This window comes from Python bivittatus, unplaced genomic scaffold (assembly GCF_059951505.1).
Source record: "Python bivittatus isolate LINGU-HERP-01145 unplaced genomic scaffold, Pbiv_v1 ctg000020_np1212, whole genome shotgun sequence".
NCBI classification, from domain to species: Eukaryota; Metazoa; Chordata; class Lepidosauria; order Squamata; family Pythonidae; genus Python; species Python bivittatus.
The window spans coordinates 117,733,944-117,760,122 of NW_028277030.1; the positions used below are offsets into that span (position 1 = coordinate 117,733,944).

At 38.9% G+C, this 26,179-nt stretch overlaps 1 protein-coding gene across 2 annotated transcripts; it reads left to right on the forward strand.

Annotated features, from left to right (window-relative positions):
- On the forward strand, window positions 1-26,081 carry SLC3A1 (solute carrier family 3 member 1). Of its 2 annotated transcripts, XM_007424646.4 has the most exons (10): window positions 5-622; window positions 6,346-6,525; window positions 7,642-7,796; window positions 11,291-11,416; window positions 14,372-14,491; window positions 16,647-16,771; window positions 19,997-20,192; window positions 22,078-22,224; window positions 24,287-24,403; window positions 25,253-26,081. In XM_007424646.4, exons 1-10 carry the CDS (start codon window positions 208-210, stop codon window positions 25,691-25,693), a joined length of 2,022 nt encoding a protein of 673 aa, XP_007424708.1. In that variant the 5' UTR covers window positions 5-207; the 3' UTR covers window positions 25,694-26,081. The 2 variants fall into 2 exon arrangements, with proteins under 2 accessions (XP_025020160.1, XP_007424708.1); XM_025164392.2 differs by lacking the exon at window positions 14,372-14,491 and having other exon boundaries at window positions 1-622.
- The last annotated feature ends 98 nt before the right edge of the window (window positions 26,082-26,179 follow it).

Here is a 26,179-nt window from a genome sequence, read left to right on the forward strand (position 1 = left end):
CTATAAAGAAAATACTTTTGTTCAAAGGAGTTAGAGTACTTGATGCTCTTAATCTTAGTCAGACTTTGGACTGGTTGGTCAGGTTTATTTATAAACCAGGGATGAATGACACCCAGAGAATTTATTTCACTGACTGAAGGTATTCAACCACTTTTTCTCAGCTGCATGAGACTTCTGAGCAGGAAGCGACAGAACTGAACAAAAGGAATGGGTGAAGAAAATACAGTAATCTCCCTTGAGCTGAAGGAGAAAGAAGGCCTGGAGAACAATGGGTTTCTTCAGGGTGAGGAGCTAGATTGCAAGGAAGCAGCTCAGGAAGGGTTACCAAAGGTTGGTGCCCTCACCATGGAAGCAGAAGCATGGGAAGGATTAACTCAGCAGCCTTATGCAGGAATGCCCAAAGAGGTGCTCCTGCAGTTCTCCACCAAGGCACGTTACAGGATTACCAGAGAAATACTCTTTTGGTTGATCATTGTAGCTTCGTTGGCGCTTGTGGCAGCTACGGTGACGATTATTGCCATGTCCCCCAAATGCCTTGGTTGGTGGCAAGCCAACTCCATTTATCAGATCTATCCTCGGTCATTTAAGGACACTGACAAAGATGGGAACGGTGATCTCAAAGGTGGGTGCATCCAACAGTTCATTTACGGTTGAGATTTTGTGGGATGGGAGTCTCGCTATATGGTATGTTTTTAAAAGAAATTGAGTTTTAGAGCTCTTTTGTCTGACTGTCTTATCCAGTTCCCTATTTAGAGGGAGCAAAAGATTCTCCAATAAGAGATTTTGTAGAAAATGATGCCTTTAAAACAAAGGTCCAAACTTTTGCATGCAAAGCCCCCAAAAGGCTTGAGGGTGCTTCCAAGGACTCCTAAGTATTACCAAATTGTAAGTTTTAAGACCAGGAGGGAGAAATTAGTAACACAGGATTGGAGAATAGTCCTTATATTTAGTCCTAATTCAGTATAAATGTAAATGGAATGGAATCAAATTTAACTTTTGTCTGAGCCCTCCTGTTAACTTTGTGAAAAGCAACTTCCAGCAGGCCATCTGAAGGCTGAATATGGATTCCAGCCCAGGAAGGTGGTGCATTCCTGCTTTAAAATTAAGGTTAATTGGAAATACTTTTTAAAAATATTAATCTTAAGATTGGTAACTAAGTATTTTTCATATTCTCAAATGCTGGGTGGAAAACCAGTATAGAAGTCTTACAGGTCATACGTTCACAACGTGGGCCTCTCCAGATGCTGCTGAACTATCTCCCAGCATCCTTCACTATTGGCCAAAGCAGCTGAGGGTACTGGGAGTTGTGGTTCAGCAATATCGTGAGAGTTGCATATTCTGCACCATTGTTATAGGTAGTGGTCCCTTGAGCATTTGGGGCATCCCGCTTCTTGTTTCAGTTCACAACCAGTAAGTAAATGTCAGTTTGTGCTAGATTAACTCAATTATCTTAAAATTAGTCTTACATTTTATGTGAATGCACTGGGGGAAATAACCCCAAAGATGTATATAATAGTTGAGATATGTAGGCAGAGTTTGGGAAGGCTCAAAGAATCTGAAGTAAAATACACAGTATGGTAACTATTTCCACATTTCACTAGATGGAATTGAGAAGTTGTGACATCCTTTAACAGTCTTCTCCAACCTAGTTCTCTTGGCCATGGAAGTTGGGTTACAATAATGTGATTTGCAAGGCTATTTTACTGGAATGCATGTGCATTCTGGCATTCGGGAAGGGAACAGCTACTTGTTCATGTTGATCAGTACCACCACTGTAGAAATTGGCACAGGGAATTTCCTCAGGTTGTTTTAACTTCCCCAACCAGTACTTTTAAGCAGTCTGAATCACTGTTACATCTTCTTTTCCTACAGAAAAATACATATTTCAGTGCCATTATATAGGACTGACACAATCTGACCCATTCTCCTACTTGTAGCTTATTATTTACTTATTTATTTATTTATTTATTTATTTGTATGTCAAATTTATATCACCACCCAACTCCCCCACAAGGAGGGACTCTGGGCGGTTTACAACAAAACAATTTAAAATCAGTAAAAACATAAATAATACAAATATAAAATACAATTATTAAATACAATAAAATCCAAGAGATAGTGATATTATTTCAGCCTGTGACCAGATAATATCGGTCAAAGGTAAGACTAGGGAACCAGCCAACCCCAAAACTGACTATTCCCATCCCCACCCCCTGTGTGATGACAAAACCAGGTCTTCAATTTTTTTCTGAAGTCGAAAAGGGAGGGGGCCAACCTCACTTCTGGGGGAAGAGTGTTCCAAAGGGCAGGGGCTGCTGCAGAGAAGGCTCGCCTCCTGAACCCCGTCAGATGAAATTCTCTTGCAGACGGGGTCCGTAGCATGCCCTCTCTGCATGACCGGGTGGGATGGGTTGATGTAACGGGGATGAGACGGTCCTTCAGGTACCCTGGACCCATGCCATGTAGGGCTTTAAAGGTGATAACCAACACCTTGAATTGGACCCAGAAGCAAACTGGCACCCAATGCAGCTCATGGAGCAAAGGTGTTGCACCTAAAATTGCCCACATGGCTGCATTCTGGACCAGTTGAAGCTTCTGGATACTCTTCAAGGGTAGCCCCATGTAGAGCGCATTACAATAGTCTATATGGGAGATGACCAGGGCATGAGTGACTGTTCAAAGGGCCTCTTGGTCCAGGAAAGGGCATAACTGGTGGACAACACGAAGTTGCGCAAAGGCCCTCCTGGCCATGACTGCCACCTGCTCTTTGAGCAGGAGTCGTGAGTCCAAGAGGACCCCCGAGTTACGCACCGGGTCTGTCTGGGGCAGTGCAACCCCATCCAGAACCAAAGATGGCAAATTCCTAGGGAGCGAGTGGCCATTAACGCACAGCCACTCCATCTTGCCAAGGTTCAGCTGAAGCCTGTTGTTCCCCATCCAGACCCCCACAGCTTCCAGGCACCTGGAAAGGACAGCCACAGCATCACTTACTTCCCCCGGGATGGAGATGTATAACTGAGTATCATTGGCATATTGCTGATACCTCATCCCGTGGAGACGGATGATCTCACCCAGCGGTTTCATGTAGACGTTAAAAAGGAGAGGAGAGAGTACCGAACCCTGCGGCACCCCATAAAGGAGGGGATGCGGGGCCGATCTCTCCTCCCCTATCAACACTGACTGGGATCGGCCCTGGAGGAAGGAGGTGAACCAATGCAAAACTACGCTGCCCACCCCCAACTCCCTGAGTTGGTCCAGAGGGATACCATGGTTGATGGTATCGAAAGCCGCTGAGAGGTCAAGGAGAGCCAGGATGGATGCACCACCTCTATCCCACTCCCGCCAGAGATCATCTGTGTTTCTGTTGCATATCCAAGCAGTAGCGTAACAATTCTCTGTTATTAATTAAAGCAGCCACATCTATTTTCAGGTTTTCATATGTGTCTGAAAAAGGATGCTACTGGTTTAAAGAGTGGATTCTTTAAATAGCTATGTGGGCCTATACTGCGATACCCACATAGCTATTTAAAGATAGTATTTTATACAAATGATTCTTCTTAGATAACTTCCTATGGAGTGCTAAGTATCTAATTGATATCAGCCCATAAAAAGAAGCAGAGTAGCATGTTCATCCAAGGTTTGGTTCAATTTAGTATTTTACCTTCCTAAATACTTTAAGTGCACTGTTAATTTTTCCTGCCTTTATGCTTCCAAATTATTATTATCCTTTTATTCCATTTACATCCCAACTTTCTTTCTAGAACAGCGATTATTTATTTTTTAAATCTCAGGACATACATTCAGTTTAAGATACAGCTAATCTAGGCTAGAAAGTGTCAATTTATTTGATCACCTCTGAGGAATAAAAATCAGGAAACCAGGAATAAAAGTCTTCAGGAAACCAGAAAACAAAATATTTTTTATTTGGAAGAGAGAGATATTTTATTTATGTTAATTTTCTTTCACATTGTCTTTAAAATGCCTCCATGCAAGAAACTGCCTTAATCTGAATCAGACCAAAAAAAAAAAAAAAATAGAAGTGCATAACATTTACCTGAATGGATGCAAAATTTAAAATTATTACTATAGCTGAATAGTAATCAAGTTGGGTGTTAATGTTAGCCCTACAGGTAGGAGAGGGATATATCTCTCTGCTATTCACTAAAGAAACTGTGCCTTTTTCCTGACTTCTGCATGAGCTTGAGTAAAGATGCCACTACTTGAAGAGCTGCTTCAATGAATCCACTCTTTAAACCAGTAGCATCCTTTTTCAGACACACATGAAAACCTGAAAATAGATGTGGCTGCTTTAATTAATAACAGAGAATTGTTACGCTACTGCTTGGATGTGGTCTGAAGCACTTCCTCTGACTTATTTTCAAAATATTTTCAAAAAAATATTCTCTCTATTCTTTAGTCAGAAAATGCTTTAAGCAGAGAAGCTACAGTATATTTCTGGTATGTCAAATGACCTAGAAGCTAGTAATCCAGCGATTCAATCATCAGAGCATACAATCATTTATATCAGTTTCTGGAGAAAGCAGAGCAGTTCTGATTAAAGAAAAGTAAAAGGACAGTTTGGAAACTGGAAGAAAACAAGAGGAAAAAGCAGACATAAACACAAAAGCAATTTATTGAAGGGGGGAAAAGATGAAGTTGACTTTGAAATTATTTTTCCCCTTCTTGCTCCTTAGAAATATCCTTAGCTACTATTCTTTGAAATTAAAAGATTTTTTTAAAAAATTTAAACCCCACTTCCATAACGAGGAAAAAAATTCACAATATCAGGCTTTTTATGAGCAGAGTATCTGTTAATGTTTTTTCCATCAGTTATTTCTGAAAACACAGAGCAACAACTTGTTTTTCTGGAAGATAATTTTGATAACAGGTAAGGACAGATTTCATCAAGTTCCAAAAGACCTCCTGCCAGGTCCTGTAGCCACAGTTGCCGCTCATTCACATGAGGTGGATCACTGTACAGCCCAAGAGCATAACTCAGAGCCCAGTGCTGGCCAGTGGAGAGTGGTCATCGGTCATTCTCTTATCTGCAAACAAATTCAGGACAATATCAATTTCATTTTCTTTCTTTCTTCCTCCCTTCTTTCTGTTTATTACATGGGATCTAGAGAACCACAAACAGAAGTTCATCATAGACTTTTTCATGCCCTCTTGTCCATTGTACTCCAGAAAGGTGGCAATGGAATGAGATGGACTGTGCCTCAGAGGTAGGAATCACTCAAAATCAGACACAGTTACTCTGGAAGAAGAGAGCTCTTTTCCACAAGGATGTTTATCTGATCATTAGTTTCCCCTTCCTCTCACTTGAGGCTGGGTTTGGCAACATTTTGTTACCAGCAATTCACACCTATCTGTTATCTTGGATTCTACTGGAAAACAACTGGCTGGATTTTCTACTTTGTTCTTGTTTGGGGTGTGCGTGCAACTGTGTTAACAGTACTTTACAGTTTATGCTAAATGTTTATGTATTTCTGGTCTCAAAATGAAGGAAACCATATTGCTCATTTTCAGTAACTGCATAATCAATTTCAAGAGTGGAGTTGGAGAGGACTTCAGGAGTAACTTTGGGAGGCAAATTTAGCTACGGGGAGGCTCCACACCCCTTCTGCAAGGTGAAGTAGAAAGGAGGAGGCAAAAAAGTCCTCTCGCACAAGCTTTTTTCTGCAGAAACAAATACCTTTTCACAGTATTTATTATTATACGGCATAATGTATATGAATAGCAAATATAACAAATAACCCCTTTCTTGCTTGTGGATCTTGATATTCATCTAGCCCAAGAATTAAGATCTGCAGGCTTGGAGATTGGCAGAATTTTTTTAAACAGACGTCAGAAGGACACACAAAGCAGGTTTGGGAAATGGGAAGTGCCCATCTGAAAAAGGACACGGCAGGCTAGCTGAAGTCCCAAACAAGAGCATGCTTCAGTAACACTAATAGTATTAATTTGAATATCAGATTGATTTAAATATCAAATCACTTCCTCCTTTGCCTTTATACCAATCCTAAAGTAAGGTGGCAAAAATAAATTGTACTGTTCAATGTTATTATAATTTGATTTTCATAATTGAGTAATAAGAACAATACTGGCTTCATACAACACATTAAGCTGAAATGTGGTTACTTGTTTGTGGTTTGATGTGTGAATGTAACCAACCAATTGTGGTTTATTCAGTGTGAGGTAAGCTATGGCTTAGCATGAACACAATTTGAGTATCAGATTTCCCCAGTCTTCTGCCTACTAATGATGATTCAGTTCTTTAGAAGATTTTTTTGACTTGGGCAGACTGAAATGTTTAGGGTATTGTTCCACTTTTTTTCTGATTAGGTATCCAAGAAAAACTAGATCATATCCAGTATCTAAATGTAAAAACAGTCTGGATCACATCTTTTTATAAATCATCCTTAAAAGACGTTGGATATGGAATAGAGGATTTTCAAGACATAGATCCAATCTTTGGAACAATGAAGGATTTTGAAGATCTGGTTGCGGCAATCCATGATAAAGGTTGGCTTTTTTGTTAAGAAGTTCCATTTTCTATTCTTTTAAGTGTGACTGTATGTAAAGGTGGCTATACTTGATTAACCTTGCCTCATCTCAAAAACACTCAGTTGGGTTGGATCCAATAATACTTGGAAGAAAGACTATCAGGGAATACTAGGAGTGAAGGCTTTACCTCAAAGTAGCAAACCATGTCCATAATGTTATCAAAAAACCTTCATGGATGTGTTCATATAATCACTAGGAGTAGAGTTTGACTCAAAGGAGACTTTATATATATATACATATATACATATATACATATATACATATATATATAGGCAAAGTTCAACTTGAGCAAGTTTTCATGCTGTTTCTCCTAAAAAAACCTAGAAGGTAAAGATTCTCTCACGTCAAGCTCAAATTCTGCTGGCACCTACATAAACAGGTCCATGTAATTTTCTTGGCAAAAATGATTTACTTTTGCCTTCTTCTGATTTCCCAGTTTTAGTCAATATCCAGGGATTTTCTCCCATTTAAATATTAACTAGGTTCAACCCTGCTTAGCTTTTTCAAGATCAGCCAAGATTTGATCAATGCTATAACCTGTGATAGAGGGTTGGATGCAGAAAGCCCATAATGTGAGTGGGAAAGGTTCCTACAGATATAAAGAGTCATTATCTGCAATTTCCACCATTGCTTTTTTTCTTTTTCTTTTAATCTGTAGCCCCCATATTCTGCTATTCTAAAACTCTCTACTAAAAAGACCCGGTTTTTTTTAGCCAGAAGGAAGGAGGAATGGTCTATTGTACTGAAATGTTAAACGACTAGAATTAATGGTAATTACTCCCAGTTCTCTCCAGGACTAGTAACATAACGAGTCTTTTTGAGAGGATGTTTAAAATTCTTACTTGCATCACTTAGCATTTAGTCTTATTTCTAATCTCAAGTAGCTTCAGGTGCTTCACATGGATTAGTTCAGTAATCTCTGCCATACACTTGTATAAGGGGTTTACTGAACTCCATTTGCTATTGTGCTTCTATGTTTTTAAAATTAAAATACTTTAGTTCTTTCTGAAAAGCAAAGCATGTGTATATTGCGTGGCTATTTGAAATACTATTCTTTGCATCTTGAATTGAAAGGTTTAAAAGTGATAATGGACCTAATACCTAATCATACTAGTGACAAGCACAAGTGGTTTCAGCTTAGTCGGAATAGGACTGGAAAATATACAGATTATTACATCTGGCATGATTGTGCTCATGTCAATGGGATCACCACTCCTCCAAATAACTGGGTGAGTACAAAGTTTTGATAGCCTGGCAATCATATACACAGTAATGTTTAGGTGCTGTAACACATCTGGGGTTGGCAATATGTTGGGTTCAAATATTTGCTTCAAATACATGTCTTATGAGCTGGGTATCTTTGCCCTCTGTTTCAGGTTTTTCAAATTCAGTTTGAACCTCTGTTTCTGAGGAAAACCAGGGCGGTATGATTTTAAATGAACAAACATCAGAAGTAGGAGAGCCAGTTTGCTGTACAGTAGTGGTTAAAGGTACCAGGCTAGAAACTGGGAGTCTGTGAGTTCTAGTTCCACCTAGGCACAAAGCCAGCTGGGTGACCTCGGGCTAGTCACTCTCTCTCAGCCCCAGGAAGCAGGCAATGGCAAACCACTTCTGAAAAACCTTGCCAAGAAAACTGCAGGCAAGGCGGTTGCCAGGAGTCAAGTGACCCACACACAAAAGATCACTGGGGATAATGGCCATGATTAAGTTGTTAATAAATAAACTTGACATAATTACGGGAAGGAAGAATTCAGGAAAAATATGCACTACAGCAATAACTTTTATATATTGCTGTAGCTTTGCTAATTCAATCACAGTTGAAGTAAAAACACTTCTACTAATTATCTTTAAAATAGATAAAATGCATAACTGCTTTACTGTATAGCAAATAGAACTAGCCAATGATGAAAGATTAGACAGTTGCATCTTGCTCCAAGAAAATGATTATTTGGAGAAAAAGTCTACAATTTTCAATGGAATGCATTGTCAGTTAGTTGTCCAATCATTAAGGTCAGAAGTAAGTAACTTTAATTCTTCCTGCTAGAGAAGTTCATACACAGTTGTAGGCAAAGAGTGCGCTGCTGTGTAATATAAGTAAGCCAGATGGAATGGCTTTTCAGAAGACACATCTGCAGTGACATTTTAAGTCATTGCAAGCATTGGTGTACAAATTTTCCAAAGAAGAAAAATGCAGAGTTCAGCTTCTTTTGAAGTAATTTACCTTTCAAAAAATGCATACAGTTGCTAAGTGGTTTGCTTAGTGAAGCATTAGTGTTGTTATTTTTCTTACTTTGCTTGCTCTTAATGCTTTCAGTGTGCCCTTCTTGCTTATGTTTCTCCTGTCTCTGTGCAAACCAGTTAGCAGGCGACAACCCATGTCTCATGACTAGTTCTTTGTGCGATGCCCCTTCATCTGTGGATATCCCAGCCTGGGTGCCTTCTCATCACAGCTCTCTCCTCTCCCTGCCAGCCATGACATCAGAAGAAAACAAATCAACCAATTGTTAAATCATCCCTTTTGCTTTCTAGAATGCCAATATGTCAGAAACTGGTTTTACTAGAATGAAAATTCTCTTTTCCATTTTTTCTCTGAGAATGGGAAAGTTAAGGAGTGACAGTTTTGGAAAGCATTGTTCCATTTTGCTATAATATTCTCTTTTATTTGTTTTATGTCAGAGCACACCTTGCAGTTTCGGCCGTTATAAATCTACAACATTTGTTTTTTGTAGAACTGTTTAGACCCATGGATGAATTCATTTCATTTTCCTGATGTTGTTCTGTGGTTTCCATTTTGGCCATTATTTGCTTTTAAAAATTTTCATGATAGTCATTTATCTTGAGCCAGAAAAAGTTACCTGTGCTTAACTCAGTGTGAGCCTCTTCTCCTTCTTCTTAACATTTAAGCACACTTAACCACGTCATTTGTTTCTTTATAGTTATTTATTAATAATTTCTGTAAACATGTATTGTTATAGATTTTAACTGTATATCTATTTATTGTTTTAATATGTTGTGGGCTGCCCAGAGTCCCCATTGGGGGGAGATGGGCAGGGACAAGTTTAATAAATAAATAAATAAATAAATAAATAAATAAATAAATAAATTTATGTATCGCCTTTCCCATTAGTATGACATAATGACCAACATTATAATAAAATTAAAGCAATTATGATGTAAACGAATCAAAGAGGAGGAAAAATGGCAAATCATTAGGAGGCATAGCAGCCCACTTCCTGTAGGTACCTTTGAATTCAGCAAAGCGGTAGGAAGACAATTGAAGTATACACATACGTCAATTAGTGCCTAGACATTGCACTCTGTTAGGTATCTTGCATGTTCTGGATTCTCAGTGAAATAGGGAGTTTATATGTGAATAATTGTACACAGGTATGATTTCTAACAAGATGTTCCTCTATCACGTGAATGTTGGAGGTGGGGTTAGGGTGTGCATAATTCTTACTAAAAAACTTGGAGCAGGAGCAATTCCTCTGTCCACTCATACAAAATACACATGGAAGATAAATACATCATGAGAACATAGTAGATAGATAGAAAAGGAATCACCAGAAATCAAGAGTTGCATTAGTCTGTCTAGTTGTAGATAACAAGGTCCTAAGAGCTAGGAATATGACCATATCCCCAAATGGAGTGAGCCAAACTTTTAAGTCCAGTTTGGGAAGAGGTTATTTCTTTTGAGGAGGCACAAAATGTGTGCTGGGAGTCTTGCAAGAATTGGGTGCTCTTATGTTTATCCTTTAACAAAAAGGAGGAAGACCTTGTGTAACAGGGAGCTGTCCATTTCCCTCATGTATCTTTATGCCTTGAAATCATAAGCTTCATTTTCTTTTGTTAGTCTCCCCATACAAAGCTGATTTTTTAAAAAAACAGAGTCTAATATTTCTGAGAAAGCTTGCCATTCATTGCCAATTCCTTCACTTGCCTTTCAAGTCAAACCAAACATCCTTGAGAAATGGAGGGGTATATGGCAAGTGAAGTTCCTGATATAATTCCCTCCCATGGGACATGGGATCTTGCATTTCCTTTGCCTCTGTGTTAAATCAGGAGGCATGTCCAGGAGCAGGAGGGCAAAGCCAGTCCTAGACTTGAGTTTGAAATATGTCTGACATGGGAAAAATTGCCTGGTGACATGGAATAAGTTTGTTAGAAGTAGATGAGTTTGAAGGGATTATTGGTACTCCTAGGTAAAAAAATAATACAACTTCCAGACTATATCCCCAACTTTCCCAATTCAAAATCCATCACTATTACAAGAAGAAAGATGGCCAATACTCCACATGATGATATTGCTTGTTGTGACTTTTCTTATCCTCACAGTAAAATCAGTAAGGTGTAAGCATAATTAACACATTGAAACATGAATATATATATATATATATATGTATATGTATATGTATATGTATATGTATATGTATATATATTCATCGTAAATGGCTATAATACAAAGGCTGAAAATCAAGTGTCAGTTTTTATAATTTTAACTATGCTTATTCTGTGGTAATCAGTTCTATACACAATAAAAAAGAGATGATGTATTTTTTATGAGCCAACAAACATCAGCTTCTGATGTAGCTCTTTTGATTACTGTATGAAATATGTTTGCTGTAAACATGACTGTTTAAAGAAAAGCAAATCCATTCTTTTTATACTTGGTTATTCAGTGTTTAATGGGAATAAAATTATATTGTATTTCTTATGCAATCAGGTGAGCGTATTGGGATATTCCAGTTGGCAGTATGATATTGCGAGGAACCAATGTTATTTTCATCAGTTTGGAAAAGAACATCCAGATTTAAATTTTCGTAATCCAAATGTTCAGGAAGAAATGCATGTAAGTATCAATAGTATTTCTATTGTTAAGATTTTTAGATGGCTTCCCATGAAACAGTACAATTTGGAAGGGCGGGAAGAAAGGCAGATGAAGACCCTTCTAAAACTCTGATCTTCCCATCCTCAATAGACTCATTACTAGTCACTGCCTAGTAAGTAGGATTCTAGAAATGTTTGTTTTTATTTTTTATAATGCTTGATTTTATTTATTAATCAAATTTATATGACCACCTATTTATCCAATGAACTTCTGGGTGGTGAACAACATAAAAATAAATCCACTCCAGTAATTACATACACACATGCATTAAAGGAATAAAAATGAAAAGTTACAAGATAAGCCAGAAACAGTTCATTTTATGAAGGAGGCACTAAATGACTTCTATAAGCCATAGCTATGGATAAAAATGTTGCAACCTTCTTAGAGGTATCTGGAAATTGGTTGCAAACAAGTGGTCATCTCATGATCACAAGAGCAACTAAGTTTTCTGACAACTGAAAATATGAGATCCATTCGCCATTGAGTGTAGAGTGGGCATTCTAGCAGTACGTGATATACTTTCAACCTCTGTATCAGAGCATACCCAGGTGTGATTTTCATAAGAGAAGCTGGTATATTTGCTTGTTGTCACCTGAATGGGTAGTGCATCACTTTGAGCCAGAGAGAAAAATCTCCTATGTGCAACATGTAAAATGTTAAGTGTGTGTGTGTGTGTGTGTATGGATAATCCAGGAGGAGGGCGAAATTGCACTGTAGCAGAGATGGGAAACACTGGCTCTATCATATTGGATATCTTGGTCCCAAATCCTCTGCTTTAATTTGGCCATGGTTTTATTGAGGCGAAGAATGAATATTGCCAGGACCAAACAGCCACATTATGAGAAATCATAATTTATATTTTTCCTTAGGGGAAAAAAAGAACCTATCTAACCAAGTAAGATGGTTCCAATAGAAGAGAATATCTGTAGCTCAGGGTTGAACTGTGGAGTCCTTGGTGCTCTCTGAGCTAGGTTGTTTGCTTGCAGACATTTCATTACCCAACTAGGTAACATCATTGGTGCAAGTCATCGGGTAATGAAACATCTGCAAGCAAACAACCAAGCTCAGAGAGCACCATGAACTCCACAAGGTAAGATGGATCAAGGAAGTTCTCCAAAGGATCTTCTTTGACCAGAAGCTAAGGTGACAAAGTCTCAAGCAAGACCCAAAGGAGATGCAGCCTAGTTCTAGCCATATGAGAACATTAAGAATTGAATGAGGGACATATCTGATAGTTTTTAGGAATTTTAATTGGGTGTTTTCAAATCCAGAGATTCCTTTGTAGATGCACAAGTAAGCATACCATATAGCATCAAACTCAGAACTTTAGCTTTAAACTATTTAATTGCTGCTAGGACATAGTTGTTGTCATGTTGACTTGTGTATCTGATAATCTCAAGGGACGCTTTTTGAGCTCTTGTGTTAAGATCACTTGCCTAATTAATCCAGTAGTAGAAGATTGAAAATGAACACATAGATGCTTAAAGGCTCAATAATTCTCCCATTAATTGGAGATTTAAAGCACTTTCTTGAGAATACTAAAACCTTATGAGTTACAGATAGAAAGGCTGCATCATCAGCATACACAGAGAATAGAGATGAGGTGATGGGAAAGAAGAGAGAGAGAGAGAGGGGAATGAAATTCTGGCTTAGCAAAAACCTCAGTTATGTCATCAATATATAAATTAAACAATAGTGGGGCAAAAATACAACCTTGTTTAATGCCCTTTTGAGTGGAGATAGGTTCAGTTAAATTGCCACTGAGATTGTCCTTTACTTGAGCAGTGGTGGTGCCATGATGCAGTGCTATTATTAGTTTATGGAGACAATAATCAGTCAATGTGGCAGCTAGTTTCCTCCAGGGTCTGCCATGTGGTATTGAATCAAAGGCTGGCCTAAAATCAATGAAAACAACATAAAGGGCACCTTTTGGTAGACTAGAGTATTTCTCTGCTGGATGTTGATAAATTATAAATTGGCCCATCGTTGAATATACAAGACCTGAATCTGGCCTGCTCAGGGGCCAAGATGTTCTCTGAAGGCATCCAATCCAATAGGATCATGTGCTATTGCATGTGCCTGGAAAAAGAAATGACCACTTTCAGGGTGGGACAGCATGCCTCTAAATACCAGGGTAGAGGGACAGTGATGAGAGACAGGTATGTCTCCATCTCCTGCTTGCAATCAGCCCTGAATAATTTGGTTGGTCACTGTGAGAAACAAAATGCTCGGCTATGATGGGCCTAGGTCTAATCCAGCAGGGGTATTGATTCAAAGACAGGTACTTTCTGTGTGTTCCCACTCATTATAAAGTATCTGTTTTGGTACTAATTTTCAAAAAGTAGAAATCTCTTCCTTGCAACCTAAAGTAGTATATTCCAGAAAAGCTAGTTTCACAAGTACTTTTCTGGTGGAATAGAGTTTAAAATTAGAAGGGAAAAAATCAGTGAAATAAAAGCCATTTTTGCATAGTGCTTAAAGGCAGTTGGGAGACTGTGAGTTCTAGTCCTGCCTTAGGCATGAAGCCAGCTGGGTGACTTTGGGCCAGTCACTCTCTCTAATCCCTAGGAAGAAAGCAATGACAACCCATTTTTGAAAATCTTGTCAAGAAAACTACACGGGCTTCTCCAGGAAGTAGTCAGGAGCCAACACTGACTTGACATGCAGACAAAAAGCCTGTGAAATCGATGTTCATAAGTCTCAGCTCAGCATAGTGGGCATAACAGAATGCTGTACAAAATGTGCCAAGAAGCACTGAGGCTTGTTCCCTGAATTTAAGAAAAGAACAAGAACACAAATGAAAGTTCATAATTGCAACATTGGATCTTTAGAACATAGTGAGAAATGTTCTTGTTGTAAGCATGACAATGTGGAAGTAAGCAAGCCCACCCATTCATTCTTTTGCTTTTTATTTAGGATATTATTCAGTTTTGGCTTGGCAAAGGAATTGATGGATTTAGCATCAGTACTGTTAAATTCCTCTTAGAAGCAACACATCTGAGAGATGAGCCTCAAGTGAATAAAACTCTTCCTCCGGTAACAGTTTTTCAGCTTTGTCTTTCCATAAGGGATAAGTGCTTAGATTTTCTTGCATTTGCTGGGTGCTGTGTAATTTTTTTATCAGTTGTTAGGCTTCTGTCAACATACTGGAGTTACTGGAGTGTTGCAGATGGGAGAAATGTGCAAATCGTAAACTAGAGGCTGGTTAACGTTTTAGAAATGGAAGATTTGTGATGACAGGAACACAGATTACTTGCCTCTGAGTTGGTTTTACCTTCTGTAGGTATTCAGTAAGTTAATTCACATAAACAGTTAGGAAACTATGGTGAGACAGAAACAGTGCAGATCAACAGGAGCTGTGTAATATAGGGTGGGGAGATTTATATGACAAACTCCTACCAAGAAGGAATTCAGACAATGGAAGCGGGAAAAGCTACAGATAGATTTCTTGGCTCCGGTAGATAAATACAGCTTCGATGCATAGAGATTTTATTTTTTATTTGACTTTCATGGCTGCCCAACTCATGATGACTCTGGGCAGAGATATATGTTTTTGAATAGTACTTAGAAGACAAACATCAGGCAATGGGTTGTTTCCAGTTGATAAATAAGATAATGTCTCTGTCAGGCCAAGCTTGACTCCTGGGACTTCATGGACATATATCCATGAAGGTATTTACTTTGTCAGTGCTGGAAACAAATTGCTAAATAAGAATGGGCATTTTGGCCAAGTTCTGGAGGCCTCTTTTTTATTCTTATAATCTCTATTAGTGATTTTGGAGAGCCACAGTAAAAGCATTGTTGTCCTGCAATGGAAGGACCAATGTTGAGGTTCAGCTTCACAGGTTTATAGATTAAAAATTTAAAATTCTAGACAGACTAAGATTAAAGAGTCAGGCCCAAAGCAGAGGATCTGACTGGTAGCCCAAGACTGAAATCTATCTAGAGGGAGAAAGTTTAGAAGCATGACATCCAACCCATATTTCTTGCACAATATAGGAGATATAAATAGGTTTGCTGCAACTCTGGGCATATTATATGCTGCACCCTATAAGACATTTTTTTTTTCTTGTGAGATTTCTTATCAGAATATACTCCTGGAGAATTTCAAACTAAACTTTCATGAGCAGAAGGTAAATTCCTGTTGCAACCAACAGATCAACATTTGACTGATCCGAAAAAGTGGACCCTGCATCTGCGGGAAAAATGCTAGGAAGAAAAAAGAAATCTGATTACCGTATTTTTCCGACTATAAGACGGCCCCATGTACAAGACGCCCCCCACTTTTCCAGCCCAAAATTAAAAAATCAGTATTTTAAAGATAGTGCAGAACACATTTTTATTTAGTAATTAGTTAACATTTACCTGATACACTCGGTGGGAGGAGGTCCAAACCGTCTCTCTGCAGCTCTATTTCCAGGCTCTTTTGCATAACTGATTACATTCAAGCACGAGTGAAACTGCCAATAGCTTGTCTCTGCAAACAGCCTTCCTCCAATTGGTTTGTTCAGCATCAGCTGACATCAGTTACATCAGGCTCGTGATTGGAGGAAGTCTGTTTGGGAGACAAGCTATTTCACTCGTGATTGGAGGCTAGCAATAGGAAGAAGCCTCTCTGCAGAAACAAAGTTTGGCAGTTTTGCAACCGCAATTCTCGGCTGACTTCCTTGAATAAGACGCCCTTCAGTTTTTAGGGTAAGGATTTTAGAAAAAAGTATTGTCTTATAGTCGTAAAAATATGGTAGTATTCCAAAACTAATGTATGGATTGGAACTTAGTTACCACTGGTTTTCATATATGCTCATTCTATCCACATTCTTCTTGAAATTTTTAAGAAGCAAACATGTCTATATGTTATAACACTTTTTTTAAAAATAAATATATTTTAAGCGCCATTGAAATAATTCTTGAAATGCAAATATTGTGTGGATTTTTTTAAAAAGAAGCAGATGAATGAGCAACAGAAAAGGAGCAAATGTATGAGCCTGTAAAAGAGAAGTAGGCCTGATACTGATTTGTCTATTTGTATTTTCAATTTTTAAAACCCTCATAATATAAGGCGCTTTGAACTTTGGGAATTGAAAAAAAAGTATGGGGGGTATGCTAAATCCACCTTGCGAGAACTTTTTTGAGGCTTTGGAAATCCTCATATTATCAGAGGATTCATTATAATATCCCATTGTTTTGCCAGGACAAAATCACATCTTATTCTGAACTATATCATGACTATACCACTACCCAAGTTGGCATGCACGATATAGTCCGCAGTTTTCGGCATACCATGAATAAGTTCAGCAGTGAACCTGGTAGATACAGGTAACAGTACGACGACATTTTTTTCTATTAGCCCGCTTTTATTTATCTTACATTATTCAAAACTGTAACGTTCCCCAGTGTCGAGCTTCTCTGCAGCAAGCTGAACAGGTAAGCAGCCACACAAGGATGCGAGAATTTCTGTTTATTATAGAAAAGCTAAGAAACCATTACGAAAGAATACCAGTGACTGTTGTATATCAAATGTGAGTTCTATTTATACTGCAATCGGTGTTCAAATTCTTCTGCCACTTTCTCCTGCCTGGTTTGTGTTACGGACTAGAAGCATCTCTCTGTCGGGAGGGACAGTTTCCATCTGTTCAGTGTTTTGGCAATGGTCAGACCTGGTGTCAGGCTGTTTGCTTCTGACTGTGGGAAAACTAGCTCTCAGACCCATGAAACAGGCTGATAATGTTAGTAGGCAAGGTGCAGTGCGAGGGGAAACATTATAAGAAAGTCGTCTGGGTTGTTTGATAACCAGAGGTGGGTAACCTTTGGCCTTTCAGGTATTGGACTACATCTCCCATAATCGCTGACCATTACCATGCTCACTGGAGCTAATGGGAACTGGACTCCAAAAATGTCTAGAGTGTCAAAGTGTTAATTTGTGGAAAGCAAATTCTATAGTCACAGCAGTATTTGATACTGTAAACTCCTCTGATTTCAGCAGAGCTGGCATTGTAACCTAAGTGGCAGACTTGCTGCCTACCCAACAAAAAATATAGCAATTATCTCAAATCCCACAATATATACCTGTTATACTTTCTTTGAAAGCAAAACACATTTAGATGAATAAATCTTCAGCCAGCTAGTCATTGTGTGTTGAACTTAGTATCTCATTACTAATTTTTATAATATGTTTTATTACAATTCAAAGTTCTGTTATACCTGATTTTTAATTTTTGCCAGAGCAAAAATTGTTGCTGATATTCACCTTCGTTTCAATTCACAGTCAATAAGAACACATATTTTAGCAAGATAATTGGTTGATGCCATGTTTTTCAGTAAGAACATATTAAAATATTTGATTTTTCCTTCTCTACACGAGGGCTGTATATCTTTAGGGAATTAGCTAGTTGCCAAATCTTTTTTGTATTTGTAGTTAGTTAAGCTAAATTCTTAAGAGGCCTGCTGTGCTTAACCAGGCGCTTAGAACCAAAGGCAATTAAGCTGGTGCTGGCAGCTGCTCTCGGCCGGATGCTGGAGGAAGAGGGCTGGCAGAGACCGGCGTGTGGCTCATCATCTGTGACAGACAACCCAGACATTGGTGATGCGCTTTCTGCCAGGATCTTGACCCAGCATCAGACAGGCTGGCAGCAGCTGCTGCCCTTTCTGCTTCCTCTTGCTGTGGATATGGTGGCTATACCCTGTCCTAAAATTTGGTGCATGATTGACGAATTACAGTTTTTCAATACAGAAAAATCCTGGTTTGGAAAAGCTATTATTTTCTCAGAAGGAGAGAGGGTGTTCGAAGAGTTGCTTCAAAACACAAGGCTTCTCTTCTAGGAGAACAGGAATGGAGCAGTTCTCCCTTATTCCCCCCCACCTCACCCCCCCCCCCAACCAGCAAGCCACTGAAAATCAGCTTCTGAGGATCGGAGGGTCTTCAAACATAGCATTTAGGGCTTTTATCCCTGCATCTTCTCAGCAGGAGGATCCTAAGAAAATGTTCAATGAGAAATTATCCTACCAGCATCCAGGTTATTATCTATATACTACTAAAACTCTCGTGTTTGTAACCTTCAACTGGGTGAAACAGTGCATCATAGGGCAACAATTTTTGAACCAAGGTACCTCAAATGGGATAACTTACAGAATGCACCCAAAATTTGGGACCCATTATTCCCGTGGGATTGAAATTTGGGAAGTTTGTGGCCACTTCAGTACTGCTGTGCTGCTGGACTGCAGTGGTCGGCCCAGGTCATGTGATCACCATGGGTGTATCCCTGACCTCTTTCCTGCCTCTGTCCCCTGCACCCAATTGACTGGTGGCAAGGCCCAAAGGGTGAGTGGTGATTGGCTGCTTTGGAAACAAAGCAGAAATTTGAATTCTCTTAACAGCGGTGGGCACTGAGGGAAGGCTGAGGGAGCAACTTGGATGCCTGCTGGCAAGGTAGGGCTGTCTGGGGGGTGCCAGTGGTCGACAGGTAAGCCCTCTTCCTCCCTTGAGGGAGGGGGCCCTTGGGGACATACCGGAATGGGGAGTGGGGTGCCGTTTTCCTCATGCTCCATGGCTCCCTTTGCTCCACCTCCCCCCAGCAAAGTGGCAGGCAGTTCTGCGGGTCAGTCGAGGAGGAGGTGACTTCACTGGGCTCTGCTGAGAGTGTGAGAGGAGGGCAAATGGCACAATCCTATATTATATGTCGGAAGGAAGGAAGGAAGGAAGGAAGGAAGGAAGGAAGGAAGGAAGGAAGGAAGGAAGGAAGGAAGGAAGGAAGGAAGGAAGGAAGGAAGGAAGGAAGGAAGGATGGATTTCTGATGCTCCCTGCCAACTTCCCACAAAGTCAGTGGGGAAACCAGCAGCAAGTCATAAGTTGCTCCCACTCCCACAGCTTTTTTGCACTTGGTCATTCTGTTTCTCTGTTTAAGTAAGGAAATATCTCTGAAATGATGACCCAACGGGCCACAGGCTGTCTAATTTTATATACGATTTGAAGTCTGTAATGTTTTCTAAATACTGTATAGATATTGAACAGTATGTTGGCATTGTCCATAACTTCATTATCTAATAGATACTATGTACAAAGAAAAATTAACAGGAAAGGAAGAGGAAACTTGTCTTTAATGTAATGTTGCCACAGAATTCTCTTTGTGGAATGCCTTTGCTGGAGTCTCTCAACTAACATTTATGCTGGGCTTTTCTCATGCACTGTATGATGGCCTTTTAATTTTCTCATCTGTTTAAACCATCTTATACCTTTTTATTCTATTTGGTATTATTCTATTGTTGCATTTTATTTTATTTTATTTTGGGGGGCTTTGCATTGCTATTTGTTTGTAGTTTATTTTGTATTTTAAGCTCTATTTTTTGAATCACATACAGAGTTCCAGCTATTTGGTGATATGCAAATATAAACTATAAATAACATTAAAAAATATGACATTGGATAAAGAACCACTGTTCCATTAATGATTCCTAGGGTAGGCTTCCTTTTCCTTTTCTTTTTGCTATATTAAATGAAAAATAATTTCTGTAAACAATTGGAATGATACTCTTCTCCTTTGCAGATTTATGGCTACAGAAGCAATTGAGAGCAACATTGAAGAAACTATGATGTATTATGGGACATCTTTTATTCAAGAAGCTGATTTTCCTGTTAATCTCTATTTCATGAACATGAAATCAATCTCAGGAAATGATATTTCTGAAACTATAGCTTTGTGGATGAAGAATATGCCACAAGGAAAATGGCCAAATTGGATGGTAAGTTTCTGGTTTGAGGATTTTTGAAATTTTTAGTTTGCAGCATAATCTTTTATGTCTTTTTAACCAAGCAACTGCTAGTATTTATTCATACCAGGGATGCACAATCCTTTCTGAAGTGAACACTATGTATATTGGGTATTATACTCCAAAATAAGGGGGATATGGGAAAAAAGTGCCAAAGCAAAACTAAAGTTACTTTAAATCAAAGTAAATATGCCTAAATCATATCATGGGGTGTGCATGTACACACATGTGTATGTGTATATATACCAGATATATTTTCCCATCTATTACATGTTTTAATGCTTCTATCATGTTAAACCTAACAAACCAACAATTCAGCAGGAATTTGGGGGGATGCTGAGAGTTGCATCCAACAATTTTTTGGATAGCATATATCTGGGGCGTATGTTATACCCTTGTTTTACAGAATGCATATCTATGCAGAAGTACAACTAATCAAGTTAAATGGGACTCAGTTCTGTATCTTGATCTGGGATGAAGTCTAAACAAACTCAGTGGAATTTACTTCTGAATAGGCATCACAAGTTTGCACTGTTAACCCATTTGCCTCTGGCTTGATCTTGATAATGACAGTATAGATGCGAGTGATTATTCTTTTACCGTCATAACTATTTTGTCAGCTAGGAAAGACCCTGAAGAATAGAAACGGTATTGTCCTAAAATTACATCTTTGGCTTCATGGCTGGGAGGTGTTCACTGTAACTGCCTGTCTCCTGCAGATGTGGTCCATGAAACCCCCCTGTGCTGCAGAAGCCACGTGGCTTGCTACACAACTAGACATATGTGGAAAGGGGTGTCTGACATTTTGGGTTGGAGAAAACCTTAAAAAACACCACTGGCCTAAGATATAAAAAGCAAAACAAAACAGGCTTCTAATATGGGATTATTAGAATAATGACAGTCTTTTTTTGCTTGTTCTCTATGTTGTGCCTTTGTGTAATGTAACGAGACAGTTTAGTCATAATAATTGGTTGTGTGTAGTTTGTAGCTTCGATCATTCAGTGTCATCTGAGCGCTTCTTTTCTTCTCAATGACTTTGAGACAATTTATCTTGTACCATGCATAGAGCAAAAGCTCTTTCAGTAGAAAGCAATACAAAAATAGGTTATTACAGATACATATTTATTGCCTGTATATTTTTGGTGTTCTATGTGATGAATGAGGGAGAAGAGTCTCCCCTAATTTTATTCCCACAACAGCCCTGTAAAGTAGGGTGATCTGAGAGATAATGACTGGCCCAAACCTCACTCAGTGAGGTCCCATAGCCAAGAGTGTCTCTGGCAGTGCAACACTTTAACCATTATATCACACTGAAAAGCATGTAAGTACTCAATGAAATTTTTCCATAGAGGATATAACTATCCAAGAACTTTACCATGCAGATCATTTTCATAAGAATGCAAACTTCCTTGGAAATCAGACAATTCAAATATTAGCTGCAAACTAATATAACAGAATAAGATATGATCTACCTTGGTTTTATTGAGTTGGTTCCTTCTGGAAATATTTTACATAAATCATGTATTGTTAGGCATTATTGTCTGCTTTCTTAAAAATAAAATTATAAAATCATGCTTGCAACGCTTTTACATGTATGCTTTTGCTATTTTAATTAAAGTAATAATAATAAAACATTTTAAAACAGTTGCATCCAGTGTAGTGGTACAGAAAGAGAAAGGAGGTAACATGGATCTGCTAATGGTTGTATTCATTGTTCAGCATGTCCTAACCAATTTTAGCATATTGAGTGATAATGAATTCTAAACTCGCTGCTTGAATAGTTTGGGTAAGTTGAGTTTCCACAAATAATACAAGCTTTGTGCCCTAGGAATGAAACAATGAATTACTTTAATTTTAGGTTGGAGATTCCAACACTGCTCGAATATCTTCTCGGATTGGAAAGGAATACATAAATGTCATAAATATGCTTCTTTTAACCCTTCCTGGAACACCTGTAAGTTATTATGGTGAAGAAATAGGGATGGAAGATGCTACTTCAGAAACTGTGAGTTAAAATTCTACTTTTCCGTCTCTTAAGAGGCATGTTATAGAGGAGGTAAAACCTACTACTGAAAAGGGCCTCTCCCCCAACCTACTGCTCTTCAGATGTTCAGGACTTCATTTCCCATAATGATCAGCTAACCTGGCTCACTGTTATAGGATTTGAACATGCTATTGGTCTTAAACACCAAGGCTGCTTGCCCCATCTGCCATCATAACTCCCCATGCCTGTCACCACTGCAATGCCCACATTGCCCTCTCCCCCCCATTCAACATCCAATTCCCCTCCCAAAATACCCTCTCACCCCAAGCTGAAGGAACTCATGTAACCCAACACAAACAGGATAAAAAAGCCCCCAACCAGGTTACCAGTGCTTCTGTAAACCATTCAGTACCTAGGCCTGAGCAGTGCCTCCATCCCACATCATCCACACTACCAAGCCCCACTCCACTCTATTCCTAGCCCTCCCAGGCAACCTGCTTTCACCTGGATTGCAAGAGGAGTGTCATATCCAATAGGCCTGGCAGGCAGAACCTTCCCCCATCTCTGTCTCTTACCCAAGGGTAAGGCAAGACTAGCCTCATCCAGTCCACACACTGAACAGTCCAAAAAGACAGTCCTCGCCAATCCAGAACTTTTCACTCTGGCCGCCAGCAACTCCAATGGAATCCACACACATCAGCCCTGAAATCCCAGCCCTGGATCCCAGGGAGTAGAGGAAGGCTGCTAAGATGGCTGCTGCTCCACATGGTTGGTCAGGGGGCACCTGCAGGACGCAGGCCAGTTTTCCTACAAGACTACCACGCTGTTCCTCTCCCACTGCCGCCATTCCCTGGGATTCTGAGTCCTACATTCTACTGAGGACTCTTGCTCGAGCCAGTGTGACTCCAGGAGCTGGCCAGATGCCATTCATTAGCTGAGCCAGAAACAGCTACTCTAGACAATGTCTTTATAGACTAATACCACTCTCAGCCCTGGAATTGGGTTGGTGAAGGACATGAAAGTTATAAGGGCAGATCTTCAAAATGGTAATGTTGCTATTCTTGTCCACCAAATTGTCCATAATACGTTTTATAACTACCAGTACTAAATCATGGATGAGTCCAGTCTTATTACATACTTGACATTTACATCAACAACTGAGGCCAAGGTCATCAATGATTTGGCCAGCATGGCCTGGGGAAATTGGCACAAGTTTCCATTTTTTCTTCCTCTGGAACAGATAACTCTATGTCTGCTGCCATATTTCTCTCAATCTGTCACTAAGAGGATGTTGCTTCCCCCAAATGTGACACATCTCCCTCCCCAAAATGTACCACACCTACAAACTATAACTTGTCATCCCAAGGCCAGCTATATGGATATGCCCCTCAAGCAGGCACTCCCCCTCTTAACACTTCCTCACACCTTCAGCTTCCTAACCACTGTGCTAAAAACTACCAAGGGTCATCCAAACCTTCAGACAGTAGTGCCTCCCTCCCAGGGCATCTCAACCCAAACTGTCCTGGTTGGGACTATCTTCTAACTACCTGCCTCACCCTTAGGAAATCCTCCCAGGCCAACTGCAGTGGCTAGCTGCTCCTTGAGAGGAATACCTCTCCTTGAGACACAGTACAGCTCAATCTCTAGAGCAGTGTTTCTCAACCTTGGCTGGGGAATTCTGGGAGTTGAAAGCCACACATCTTGAAGTTGTCAAGTTTGAGAATCACTGCTCTAGAGGCATGAAGGCCACTACAGGAACCAAGATCAAAACGTGACAGCTGTAGGCTTTCTAACACTGTCCTTTATCACACCAATCTCTAGCACCAGGGAAAGACAATGCGTCCCAGATGACTCAAACAGTATTCCTCTCTGAGCCTTCCCAGTGCGGATGTTGGCAGCCTTCACTGCTGGCCTCTCCCACCCACCCCATTTTATATTGTTTTTATGTATAGTAGTTTATCATTGTATTTTATTTTTATGTAATCTCCCTTGATATGTGACTATGCAAGAAGTAAGGTTTAAATATACTTAATGAATAAATGCACATTCATTTTAGTACTGAATAGTTCCTTCTCTTTTTTAGGCACTTTCTCCAGAAAAATCGCCAATGCAATGGGATGATAGCCTTTATGCTGGCTTTAGTGAGGGCAATTCAACATGGATAGCTGTAAATCCTGACTATCTAAAAGTAAATGTGAAAGTGAGTATGAAATTGGAAACTATCAAACAATCTAAACACCTACACATAGCCATTCCAACATGCCCCAGAAATACAGTTTTGGCTCAGCTATCTCAGAGCACTCCAGATGATACAGCAATGGAATAGTTTGTTAGCAGAACACCTGTCTCTACCACATCCAATAATCTTTCAGTTGCCCTCTGCAAAAAGATTGGATTGATCCCTAAGTGTACAATAGCTGTGTACATTTATACATTAATTTTACTCAAGTCTATCTGTACTATGAACATAGGTAGTTTTACAGACTGCTATATCCCTAGTATAGAATAGACAGATCTCTGTAATAAATAAATAGGAAATCCTAAATAGTATCTATATTGCCTGGTTTTGGTATAGTTAAAGAGTATAAAAAACTTAATAAGCCAAACATTCATTTGTCATTAAAAACTCAAATATCTTCTGTGACGTCTGACATATAATACAGGATAGTTTAAAAAAAAAAAGAGCTTGATACAGGAACTTAAAGTAGGGGAGAATTATTAGGGTAGAAGATAAAGTGGGGAGATTTTTTAAATTAATGCATTATCAAACTATATGATGTCTTACAGTGTTACAAAAATACTGTATGTTCTGAAGTAATTTATATTCTAAAGTAGACAGTGGGAAACAATAGAAGAGAAAGTTCATTAAAATGCATGACAGGAAGGATATAAATAAGTGTCATTGTATGTTTGACTATAGTTTACTATGAAAATTAGATACTAGACCCACAAGACCGTACCAAAAAAGACAGTGAAGATTATGTAATGACAAATGAATATGGTTTCAGCATTTAAGAAATTACTCAGTAATGAATCTCCTCTATCACAGATTCAACAGAATCATCCAAACTCTACACTCAACTTGTATCGAGAACTCAATTCCCTTCGTTCCAATGAGCTTCCCATTCACAGGGGATGGACATGTTACATATGGAATGACACCAATGTCTTTGTTTATGTAAGAGAACTTGATGGGTTGGATCAAGTGTTTATGATGGTTCTGAATTTTGGAGTAGGAACCATAACAGATTTGCAATCTTTGGTTCCCAGCCTTCCTTCAGAAGCTACTATAAAGCTAAGCACTACTTTTAGTAACACTGGGAAAGTTGTAAACATGAAAACAATTGAAACTCAAAAGGGTGAAGGACTTATATTGGAATACAGGACGAGCAAACCACTCCATATGATGGAAATTTTCAAAGAGAAGTGCTTCATTGCAGAAAAGGCATGCTATTCCAGTGTCTTTAATTTACTTTACATGTACTGCTAAGTGTCATTAATTATTTAATGCAAATCCATTAGTTGATGATTACATGTTATTTCTTTACAAAAGATGTGCCAGCTTATTCATAGATTTCTATAGGCTTGATCTAATTCTAATGGTAGAATTAGAATTACCTAAAAAGTGCAAAAGTTAACCCTCTAGCAGTTACAATGTACTGTTTACTGTAGGCTTAGCTTAAACAGTTGCTCTATAGTATTACTTTTCCTATTAACTGTAAGCCCTTTGAGAACCATCCTAGATGGCTTCTACAGTTTCTCCAATTCTCACATTCTATGAAATTATGTGATTCTATCATATACGTAACATACATTTCATTTCCTATCTAATGAGGAAACTTTAAACCTTAGAATAATAAAAATAAATTATTCTCTAATATGCATACTAGACTGGATTCTATAATATGTTCTAGATAAACCTGACCTTCAAGATAGTCTGCAAACTTTGATCTGGTCCAGAGTGCAGTTGCTAGGA

Bases quoted from the DNA above. Each gene is read 5' to 3' on its own strand.
- SLC3A1 (XM_007424646.4), top strand. From the start codon at position 208: ATGGGTGAAGAAAATACAGTAATCTCCCTTGAGCTGAAGGAGAAAGAA. The intron at 7,797-11,290 runs GTGAGTACAAAG...TTATGCAATCAG, and splicing joins CCACTCCTCCAAATAACTGG to GTGAGCGTATTGGGATATTC. The intron at 11,417-14,371 runs GTAAGTATCAAT...CTTTTTATTTAG, and splicing joins ATGTTCAGGAAGAAATGCAT to GATATTATTCAGTTTTGGCT.